The following is a 12,422-nucleotide window of genomic DNA, read 5'->3' on the forward strand; positions in this document are numbered from 1 at the left end:
TCCCATAACTCAATATTTGGTCTTAAGTCATTTTCTTTGTCTAGGAGAACTAGAAGTGCCCTTGTTTTCTTCTTTAAAAAAAAAAATTGGAACACATTAATTAATGTAACTAATTCCTAATCCTAATAAAACATGCAATTCATGAGGTTTAATGTTTTATAAGACCATCACTGAGATTTAAGACAATCAGCTTACATGAGCCTGTACAATACAATCTCACTTCTCAACTTTCACAAGATAACAATTCTCAAGGAAAATTGATTCAAGCAGCTGCAGCACTAAGGCAGTCTTCCCAAGTGCCATACCTAGAACTGAAGCTTCCTCCTCCATTCTGCTCTGCATATTCAGAGATCACTGCCCGGGCGCATACATCCCATGTCCTTGCTATCTCCCCAAGTGACAAGGGTTCTGTCAGCTGCCGAAGAGAGCTATCGAGCTTTGACCTAACCTGTGCTGAAAGATCTTGATCATCACTGCCAGAGCAACAAAGAGGCACACGTGAGATTGACCATTATATGCATGCAAAAGGAAGAACTAGAGATAAATAATATCATCATCATATGATTCATAAGTCACGTTCTCAATTCCATATAATCAAGCAATACACCCATTCGACGGAAAGATTTATACAGTGGGCAAATGAGATAGATTTTGGTCATTGTAGTAACTGACGACTGATAATCAGCAACAGTCGACAGATGTTATCAATAAGGGTATATGCTTCTCAAGCGCTAAGAATATAAGAGATGGAACAGCTCTAGACTAGATGTCAGAATTAGATGAATTTGCCAAATGTAATATAGAATAAACATATAATGGATATATAGTTTTCTATATGTCAGTAACATAATGCCATATTTCTTTCGGAGCTTTAATAGTCAATCGCCATCCAACCTAGATGAAATGTTATTCCACCAAACATGAGGAAACCCAGAATGCTGAGCAAAATTGTAATTAACTCAATATATACAAGTTTGTGACTAACTCAATAATTCAATTTTGCGACTAACTCAATAATTCTTTAACTCAATAATTCAAAACAGATTATCAATATATACAAGTTTGTGACTAACTCAATAATTCTTTAACTCAAACCCTAGCAAAACAACTTTACATATTTTAAAGGTTTGACTCTTGTCAATCTGAGTAAATGATACATGTAACTACTTTACCATGAGTTGACAACCACAGTAGCACAGACGGTCAAATTGAGGACTCGGTACAAGAGTACACCATTCAGTATAAAATCACACTTTTTTTATTTGTTATCAACCTATGATATAGTATTGCGAATAGTTTGATCATCATGGTTTATTTTGAGATTCTGTAAAGCTGACAGTTACCGGGAATTAAAAAAAACAAACAGGATTGATTCACTCATTTATTCTGGAAACAAAAAAACATGCCAGGTTACTGAAGTATAAAGTCTTCAGGTTAACATTCCAATAATATCTGTAACCAGTAGATGAAAGTTGCCAAGTTATACGTACATAGCGTGATTTATATTACAAACAGCAGGCATAAGAAAATAAAAAGGCTCATGTCTCACCTGACTTCCACTTTCAACTTGTCCATGAATATAGGAGAGCACAAAGGATAATTTGCAGGAACAAGCAATCGCAGAGGCTGGATTGGAAACTACATAGCCAAGAGAACACCGTCAGTACAGGATTAATAGACACCCAAGTGCGGTTCCTGAATCACACTTCAACTATTATAGGCATACCATTGGATCTGAACCCTGTTCAGAGTTCAGACTAGGAGCAATGGTCACAGCTACGAAGGAGCACCTGACAATGATTCCTTTGCCATCGAGAATTGGAGCTGAGGGTACTGATGTAATAGACTCATCATCAATGATATCTAAAACAGTGTCTATTAGTCGTTGGTTGATTGCTGTTATTTCTTGTAAGAGATGATTCACCTGTAACATGTCAGAAATAAACGGTGACCATAAAAATCAGAACAAGATGCGAAGTTAGACTTTCCCCAATGCAACCTATGAGAGATGATCAAAAGCTTCACCAAAAAGAGGATAATACAGCACAACTCAAAAACTACATTTATAATTAACTTTCTATGTCTCATTAGTCATTACATATAGTAGATGTTTCAACCAAAAAATATGTCCTGACACAAAATAGATGTATATCGCTTATAGTAAGCCAATAATATGAGAACCGATACACAATTACAGACTTAAATGGTTTTAATTTCAGTTAATATATCACAGCACAACAATATAATGTTATTAAAAAGTATAACCTGATATTATGAGAACCGATCACAGACTTTACTGAAATTTATCATTTTCACTTTAATAATTAGATCACAATGACATATTATTATCACCTTTGACAGAGTACGAACTTCTATATACCTGAAGCCTACGCCGTTTGCTATAAGATACTGCAGGTGCATCCAAGTCAAACTTTTCCATATCACTTAGCTGTAAGTACTGTAACAAGCTCTCATTCATAGAGCCATTTTCTGGAGCCTCAATGCTAATTGGCATACTTCTGGGACGCTTCATTATCCTTGTTTCAACAGTAGTTTCCTGTCGGGTGAAGTATCTCTCCTGATGACAATAGGTCATGTCTGCCAAATCACCAATCGCAGCTCCAGATCTCTGAACCATATCTGGTCCAGACATTCTATCAGTCCTACAAACTACAGAACTAATGTCTGAAGCAAAAGAACTTAGTGCTTTACTTGACACCAAGTTAACCTGAAATGAGGCAAGGATAACACTATTTCATCTTATGTACCCCAATAATCATGATGCAGAAAATCCATTTCTTTACACACAAAAAAAACCGGCGAAATTGTATCAGTAAATTAACACTTCAAACTAACCATTTTAATCAATCTCTGAATAGGCTGCTCAGCAGCATTCAACCCATCTAGAGAAGTATGGAACACTTTTGGAACATCATGTGATAGTTGACCTCCAATATTTACAGCATATGAAACCAATGATGTTTCAGACATAGGTTTCTCAGAATCCCCTGGTACAGGTGCTGAATCTGATGGAGCCAGAGAAGAAATTCCATCCTCAGGTGAGCTTCTTGAAATGACAAGAGTAGGTCTTGTAGGAAGCAATGGAAGATCCGTCTTTTCAATCACAGAAGAATGTGGATCTCGTTGAGAGGAAGGTTTAAGACTTATGGGCAAAGAATTAGAAGTTGAATCCCCAGACTGCAACTCTGGTGATTGATGATGCTGCTGTGGTACTTGCTGCTTTGGTTGTACTAATTGCCGCTGCGACTTGTGCCTTTGAAGTTCTTGATTTGGGGTTTTAGCATCCTGTTGTATTCTAACTGCAGGATTTTGTGACAAGATATTATTTGGTTGTTGGGGGCTGCCTCTAGGAAGTTTACAGGACTCTGAGGGAACCTGCATTACTGACGTCAAAGAATTTGCTTTTTCTGAATCTTGCTCGGTCAACTTCTGTCGCAAATGCGCCATGTCATGTTGCAGGATTGGAGGCTCAGATAGAGAATCATAATCATTCACAACATTTGTCATACTTCCGTGCTGCATATTTGTACCAATACACTGTAAGTTCACCGACTGAGATTGCAGTTTATTTTCGTCTTGCCGTGTTTTACCTTGAGAAGCCTGAGAATGAAGTTGCACTGACTGTGGCATAGAATCCACATTCGAAGTACTTCTATGCTGCAGCAAGGTAGCACGCTTATGCTGATCAAATATGTTAATGAAAGAAACAATTTTGTCCTCCAATAAACCCAGCTTTTCATTGAAAGCAGATGTAATTTTGCTTTTGGGCACACTTAGATTCATAATGTAATATTTGGCAGTGTAATGCATGTGCTTCATTGCTTTAAGTTTCTTGATATTGTCCGGGTGTTGAGGGATAGAATTGAGCTGCAGAAAAGAAATTAAATGTAAAATATTATAACAAAAGCATTAGATCTCATTTAACGTAAACAAGCCACTATAACTACCTTCTCGAAATGACATGCTATCTTTTGATAGATTCCTGTCAGTGCTGATAAATATTTTTCTTTTAAAACTTCAACCTGCATACAGAAATTAAAAGTAATAACTGTCAGTGCTTGACTTCTTCAATCACAGTGCACAACCATGGGTTAGATATTAAAACTTACCAACAGAATTCAGAAACAAAAGCTTATCATTACTCAATATTGACTCACATAGATGATACATTGATAATGATGTTTTGACACAATATAAATAAAATTAAAATTCAGAAAACATAATCAAGAACTAATAATAATCCAAGAAGGCGAACCTGTTTGCAAAAAACCAAAATAAAAGAAATAACACATTTCGAATGAAGCTTATTGAAGAAATAACATATAAATGGACTTCTTTTCCAGTGAAGAAACAATAGTGTCAAATCAAGAAAAAAAGCACAACTGTAGTACATATTTGAACTATTGGGATACTAACTATTGAATTAATGTGTGAACCCAATCCTTAGTCGGTTACTGCACCACAGTAAGAAATTAATCTAATAAGAAAAATAGTATCATATTTGAACACTCTTTCCTCCAACAACAATGTAATATCCCACATCGACCAACGGAGAGTCCTTTTTGGGGCTCAATGACTTCGGAGGGGATGGGAACTCCGAAGTTAAGCTTGCTCGGGCCAGAGCAATTCCAGGATGGGTGACCTACTGGAAAGTTGCTTGTGAGCTCCTAGAAACAAAACCGTGAGGGCTATGCCTAAAGCGGACAATATAGTGTTACAGTGGAGCGGTCTCGAGATGTGACAATTTGGTATCAGAGCGGGGGTATTTGGTGACTATTAGTACCACCTGAGAGTGATGGTTCCGTATGCAGCGGATCCCCATCATATACTCTATGGTATTAATATGTCATTGGGTATGCATGAGTGTTAGGAGCCTTACTTTAGGGTTTGGTACTCTGAGTCGATTACGTAAGAGGATTGTATAATCCTTTTATAATCTCACCTACGTGACTTGGTTAATACATGTATTGACTAAGTGTTGAAATGTTATAGGTGATAGATTCACGGGGACGCATGACTAGAGACCGAGGTAGGGCGAGAGGCGGAGACCGAGTTCACCATGAGGAGGAACTTCATGTAGAGTAGCCTGACCTTGGGACTGGCGTCTATGATGAGGGACGAGTCCTCAGGCTGATCAGGGACATTACTAGATTGGCTGCACCGACCTTTCATGGGGGTCTCGATCAAATGATAGCTGACCATTCGATCGAGAACATGGAGACCTACTTTGATCTGGTAGTGTGTTCCGAGATGGAGAAAAGGATGATAGCTATCTTTTTTTTTTAATGATGATGCCCTAGATTGGTGGAAGAGGACGAGGGATGTATCCACTTTGACCTGGGGTAAGTTTGTGGATCTCTTTCGGGACAAGTACTTCCCAGCTACTGTGAAGGAGGAGCTTGAGCTTTAGTTCCTGGCACTCAACCAGGGGAACATGACGGTCATGGAGTATGAGGCTCGTTTTGACCAATTGTAACGGTTTGTGGGACCGATGGATGCGACTTCCTTAGCTCAGAAGTTTCTACGGGGACGTAGAACTGAGTACAAGAATATCATAGCTGCACTTTGCCTTGCTACCAAGGAGCTGATTTACAAGAGTGAACTGAATCTGAAGCAAGTGAACAAGCTCCATGAGAGTGAAGTGGTGCCGAGAGGGGTACAAGATAAAGGGAAGGCTATTGCTACGAGCAGTGGGTCTATGGGTCCTAGTGGTGGACCATGGAAGAAGCAGATGACCCATCACCATACTCCGGATAGAGTGGCAACCGCACCTATCGACCCTATACCTTTTCAGCATGTGGCGCTTGTGAGATGTTACAACTGTGGAGAGATTGGTCACTTTGGCTATAATTCTTGTCATTTCTTGTAATTCCTTAAAAAATTAATGAAATAACATTTTGGTTATAATTTTATTCTACGACATCCAATTAGCCTTTATTCGAAGTAAAAATTAGTTTCGAGAACCAATAAGTCATTATCGATTAAATTTGATTGACTCAAGAGTTGATTTTTAATCCGTCACTCGTTTCAGGAAACTTTCTTTATGAAAGTTCTAGAAATCGTCGATACGAGTGCAGCATGCATAAATCAAACATCGTGTGTGGAAGTTGTTAGCAGCGAAGTTAGTTTTCCGAATGTGAAAGGGGTATAAAAGGAGAAAATTGGAAACCATACACTTGAGTGGTGCGAGTGTGCCGACAAGAACGTCGGACTCCTAAGAGGGGTGGATTGTAATATTCCACATCGACCAATGGAGAGGGGGTAATGTGCTGTATATGTATATGCCCACCTCCATCTAATACGAGGCCTTTTGGGGGCTCAATGACTTCAGAGGTGATGAGAACTTCGAAGTTAAGCTTGCACGGACCATAGCAATCCCAGGATTGGTGACCTACTGGGAAGTTCCTCGTGAGCTCTTAGAAACAAAACCGTGAGGCTATACCTAAAACGGACAATATCGTGTTACAGCGGAGCGGTCCCGAGATGTGACAAACAAATTGCATAAATCTTCACTTTTCCCAAAAATAAAAACCTGCTAATCACATGAAACTTCTGCTAAATGTGGTCTCAGCTGCAACTTCCTCTTCACCCCAAAATAAAATAAAAAAGTAAAATCACATGTTTTTCAAGGAAAAACCGGTTGATCACACACTGGCAAGATTCTACTGATTACAGTTCCAAATTTTTTTAGGAGGAAATTTCAGTAATAATTTCTACATTCTCATTTCTTTATTTCTGTTTCATTAAGAACATATTATTCTAATAAAAAAAAAGATATATGATCAAGCCTTTCTGGTCCATATATGAAATCTCCATGGAAGTCTATGAGTCCAAGTCAATTAACATATAAATCAAAATTGATTCTAGCAGTTAACTTTAAGTTTTGGGAAGTGTTTAACTAAGACTAGTCAAGTCTTATTCAAAGAAAAAAAAAAGACTATTAAATTAAAGAGTAAGTGCCAGATATCTGCAATGTTTTTAATGTTTTTAAATATTCCAAGGTTCTCTTGTAATTTAATAATGGTTTTGGTGCTTTGGAGGCCAAGCAGAGATGTAAATCCTAAAAAGATGGTCATTACTTATAAGCCAAATGAGATTGAAATGATAAAATATCGAGTTATCTTATGTGCAATGTGGGATCCTCATTTTGGACACCAGCTGGTTGGAGGTGCTCTTGTCCAGTGACTATCGCTTTTTTGGGTTCTTATCAGTGGTGGTAACAATTGGTTACGTAATACAGCAAGCGCTTAGGCAAGATTATGTATGAGCGGACACTTTCTCCCAAGGCCTGGCTTCTCCCTTTAACCTAAATTCTCTATTCCCCTAAGTTTTTTTTTGTTGAAAGGTCCCCTAAGTTCTTTAAAACTACAGAAGATATAAACCTTCTCTCTCTTCACCTATGAAGTGCTACAACACAGGTCAACAGTTCCCAAATGAATGGAACTGTGTTAAAAAATAATAATAATAATAAGTAAGCAATCAGAGAGAGAGAGAGAGAGAGAGTATACCTTCCGATAGAGCTGCTCTTGCAAGTTATTTACGTTTGAGATCCCTTGCTCACATGTGGAAGCTGGTATGTCTATTCAACAAGTATACAAAATACGTAAATTACAAGTCAAAAAGTAGATCTAACAGGATATAAATGAAAGCAAATTGGCTAGTGTCTAAAAACTATTTTTATCTTTCCTCATGGTTTCTTTTAACTCATCTCAGAATTTATATATATACTGTATATTTTTGCAAAGTGTGGAAGAGAATAACCGTGGTATAAATCTTTACAAATTTCAGCAAAAAATAACCAATATTGTTGTTACCTTGCCATTACCATTCCCATAGTATCTTTGGTTTATATATTAACTAAACTTAAATTGTTAAGTTATTAGTTTTGTGGGATGTTGCAAGAAATATGGAAACCATTAAAAAAGTTGAAAACAAGTTTAAGTTATAATTGCATCAAAACTTGGCAGATCTATAGTGCTGAGTTATAGCTGATTGTTTTATGTACCTGACATTTGCCTGCTCCGTGAACTTGGCAGACTTGGCATTTGCTTTGGCTGTGACTGAGAGTTCAGTTGCCTTTGAAGATTCTGTGGTTGTGATTCTTGCACTTGATTTGGCAAAAAGGTTGAAGCAATCTGGCTGGTTTCCCCCTGTATTTTAATCTCGCATTGACGTTTGCCCGAGCTACCACCTTCAGGCAGCTGCGAGCTCTCATGTAGTACAGAGATATTGTTTCTTTGGGCCTCATGATTTGCACTTGGACGAATTATACTTTGCCCCTTAAATTCCTGTAGTAAACTATTGTTCTGCGAGGACAACCTATGATGTTGCTGGTGCAAATCACGGAGACCATTTGGTTTCCCATTTATATGATTTTGTTGCAGATTAGTAGGAGTCAACCTACTCGTGATCACACGTGCTTGCTTCTGGGATTGCAGTAAAAGGTGTTCAGGAGTACCATGTGGATTTGTTTGCACAAAAGCTGTCTGATGATGATTCTTAATCAAAGATTGTGATGTCTGTTTAAAAGGAGAGATCTGATCCTGCCGAAGATCAGAAAGTGGAGCAATATGTGAATCAGAAGGTCGTAGAATAGGAGCTTTGATGGCAGATTGTGGAGGAATCAGTTGCTGAGTGTTTTTTAAGAGTTTCTGCTGGTAGTGGTGCTGCTGATGTACTTGGTGTTGCTGAGTTATGCATGACGGTGTAACATGTCCCTGCTTGACATACTTACACAGATTCGGATTTAGTTGTTGATGATTCTTCTGAGGATCATTATATTTCTGGTGATGTAATTGGTGTTGCTGAGTTATGCGTGACAATGCAACATGTTCCTGCTTGACCTGCTTACAAAGATTTGGATTTTGATGCTGAAGGTTTTCCTGAAGATCAATATATTCCTGCTTGACCTGCCTACAGTGATGTGGATTTGGATGAGAATCAATGCGGGATGAATGCTGCTGTACTTGCTCCTGCTTGATATTACTGGCAGATTCATTAAAATGTATCCCTTTCCCCAACGAATTTCCGACCAACTTCAGCGGATTCTGAGAGGAAGCACCAACAGTGGACCGTGTGGGTGCCATATTAGCAGAAACTCCAGCACATGCTTTATTATTTTGAACGTCAAGCAATAAATGCTGCTCAGTAACTTCACATGCTTGAGACTGATCAGTGGATTGAACAGAAATTGATTGACCTTGATCCATACATAATGCATTTCAATAATCAATTATAGAAGTTACAATTGAAAATTTGTACATATAAAATAAAAATTTAGTAAAACTAAAGAAACTAATTTTTCTAATAGCTGTAATTACCGGGATTTGAGGCACAGGGAGAGTTTGATGATGATTTCGACACGATGTTTGGATGTGATCCCTCTGCTGCCATCAACTTTACCATTATCTTCCTCACATATTCTCTCTAAAATAATAATCAAAATGACTTGTTAATATACAGATATGAACATACCTAATGTTTTAAACCGGCATAGGAAATATATGACATTAGTGAAGTGCAATTATTTATTTTCTAAGAACTTGGCAGTTAAAAGATTACCGATACATGTCTCAGAAGAAAATCATTTCATAACTTAAAATACCTGGTCACTGGAGTCCATATAAACCTTTTCCTCAAACTTCAACGCAACACTCTGTATCTTCTTCAGTTGGGATGAAGGATCATCAAATGGTGGCGTACGCTTCTTTAGGATGTCTATACTGCAGGAAAAAATAGTTATAAGGTCCATTAGTTACTTGTCCTGCTAGAAAAAGAAGTTTTGGGATGTAAATGATAGTAAACAAGCACGAACCCATTAGTCAAACTAAATTATCAACTCATCATCATATATTAAACTCTGTAGTGATCTTAATCAAATATTGCATCCGCACTTACCATACCCTAAACTAGCTAAGTTAACAAAATTCCAGCCAATCATTAATGGTCACCCAAGCTCAACTCGAGTAATATCATAGCATGTCAAAGCTGAGTTATTTTCTTCTGTTTTCTCTTCATGAAGCATAAAATTATGTAGAGAATTGAACTATCTATAATCTTTATGAAAAGACAATATCTAAGAACTAATTAACACTAAGGCCATTCCCATGTACTTGGGCTAATATGGATTAGTAAGCCAGTACATTCCACTTCCAAATGGCAGATAAGTTCAGCTAGAACATAGAGAATGATCTGTATCATTGAATGGATAATGCTATGCAACTTACATCTTTTTGATAATATTTTCTCGAAAATCTTTGGGAAGCTGAGTTCTCCAGTCACTGGTTTCCATTTTAATTTCAGGTTGCCTTTAGTAACCTGTACAGCAGTACCTATCAATTGTAATGGACAAAAGGACACACGATGAGACCCAAAGCATTATGTTTTCGTTTCACAAACATCAATTTAAAAGAACAATTAAAGAGTGTGAAAATCACTTGATCCAATCCAAACTGAAACGCTAATGATCACAGAATAATGCTTCCTAATCCCCTCCCAGAAGATGAACTATTATCAGTGCAAATATTTTCATCTTTTACAGACGACTATCTTGGTCTTTTCCTATTACAGGCACATAAAACATTACAAGACCAAACACAACAAAAGGAATATTCACATCAATCATGGCTACCGAGGGAAAAACTGCAAGAGCACACGGCTGCCGGAACCCGCGAAACAGAAAGTGCTTCAATACAGTTTTGATCAAGTTCATTATCATACTCATAAGTCATAACAACAAAATCTTTAAGAACAATTCTACAATCACACTACACCCAAGATTATGGGCTGAGAACCAGAATTAACAGCCAGAATCAGCACAAAATCAAAATACAAAAGAAGAAAGAGAAGGAGGGATTAAGTACCCTCCGATCGTTTAGAATTGGAGAGTGATTGGCTAAGAAGGTAGACCAGTTGAAGCGGAGGGGGCGACCAAGTGTCGCAGGAATCGTGAATTCAGTGGGCGGAGGAGGAGGTAGGGTTTTGGAATTGGGGGAGAGTTTGGGTCTATATAGAATCCCCGCCAACTGCCAATACTAATGGACAAAGTTCAAATATGGCAATTCAATTTCTCTTTCCTTAATTTTACTCCTTTTTTTCAATTTCTATTTTTGTTTAACTTTGACATGGAAATCATACATAAACCAAGATCCATGGTAGGTTTTATTTTTTACCCTTCTAATCATGAGTAATTAATGGTAAATTCTCGACCTATCACGAAACATTGTATTGTGCACTGATTCGGCACAATAATGTTACTTGAATGTGGTAGATATTATTGTAGATGTACATGACGACATAACAGACTCACATTAAGAAAACTAATTTGGAATAGTTAGGTACATGTCATATGAACCTATGACATCAATATGGACACAATGTACCATGGTTCAAGAGCATAAAATATTTTTCTTAAATATCTCATGTTGATGTTTTATAGCGAAATGAATCCATCAATAGGTAGAAAACCACCAAAAAGCGTCAACTACATTGAGAATGGTAATTGAACTCTGGTTTTGATGTCCTACAGTGGACGACGAGAGGGAACGAGTCTTTCCTGTATGAAAATATGGTTGCAAAAGTGGGAATGAGATGCCAAAGAAGTTTTGTTGCTAAAGGTTTTGGGCAGTTCTTTACTACTAGCATGTAAATGGTGGCTCGTACAAACCATTATGGCAACGTTTGTGGAAATCTAAAGTCCCTGGAAAGTACCTAAACTGTGCATGAAAAGCTTCTCAAAACATGTTACGTACCTACTAAAACGAAACTCTTCAAAAGGGCTATTGAGATGTGTCTCCTGCTCTCATCAATATGGAGACGCTGCTCATGTCGTATGTGCTTGTCCATTGCTGCAAACATTTTATCAGGTGTGCTATCACCTAAAGACTTGTCTCTCCCAATTTCTCAAGCAAACTAAAATATTCCAAAGGTTTCTTATGTTAATGTGGAGGAACATAAGCTTCACATTGTGGTCCAAATCATACGCAAAATGGGCAGGACATAGTTTGCAATACAATGAGATGGTACCATACTACTAGCACGCTCTTTGTCAGTCGTCTTCACAGCCTCAGATATTAAAGAGAAAATAGTGGTATTATCCCTACCTAACCTGCAGGTTATTTGAAGCGTAATGTTAATGAGCATTTATGCTAATCAAACTAAAAGTGGGATAAGTGGTATCCTTAGAGTGGTCAAAGTCACGGCATTACAGCTTTTGCACATCATATTAAATTTATCACTTCAACCAAGCAGACTAAGTAAGGCAATCTAATTGATGATATCATAGTTTGGATCCAAGAAAGACATGGTGTGTATCACATATATAGTGTGGCCTATGAATCTGGTAGTACTTTAGATTGGAAGGGTATGTTTGGTACTTGGGATTGGTAGGGATTAGACTATCT

The 12,422-nt window shown here is 37.6% G+C and overlaps 1 protein-coding gene across 1 annotated transcript; it reads right to left on the minus strand.

Moving 5' to 3' along the window:
• Nucleotides 1-13: 13 nt before the first annotated feature.
• On the minus strand, nt 14-11,004 carry LOC126791230 (mediator of RNA polymerase II transcription subunit 15a-like). The gene is made up of 12 exons (XM_050517649.1): nt 10,884-11,004; nt 10,248-10,352; nt 9,626-9,743; nt 9,342-9,447; nt 8,027-9,220; nt 7,530-7,600; nt 3,969-4,043; nt 2,857-3,888; nt 2,381-2,728; nt 1,727-1,924; nt 1,550-1,638; nt 14-473 (listed from the first exon to the last, which is right to left on the minus strand). Exons 2-12 carry the CDS (start codon nt 10,310-10,312, stop codon nt 263-265), a joined length of 3,507 nt encoding a protein of 1,168 aa, XP_050373606.1. The 5' UTR covers nt 10,313-10,352; nt 10,884-11,004; the 3' UTR covers nt 14-262.
• Between the last annotated feature and the right edge of the window lie 1,418 nt (nt 11,005-12,422).

Source organism: Argentina anserina, chromosome 4 (assembly GCF_933775445.1).
Source record: "Argentina anserina chromosome 4, drPotAnse1.1, whole genome shotgun sequence".
Taxonomy (NCBI): Eukaryota; Viridiplantae; Streptophyta; class Magnoliopsida; order Rosales; family Rosaceae; genus Argentina; species Argentina anserina.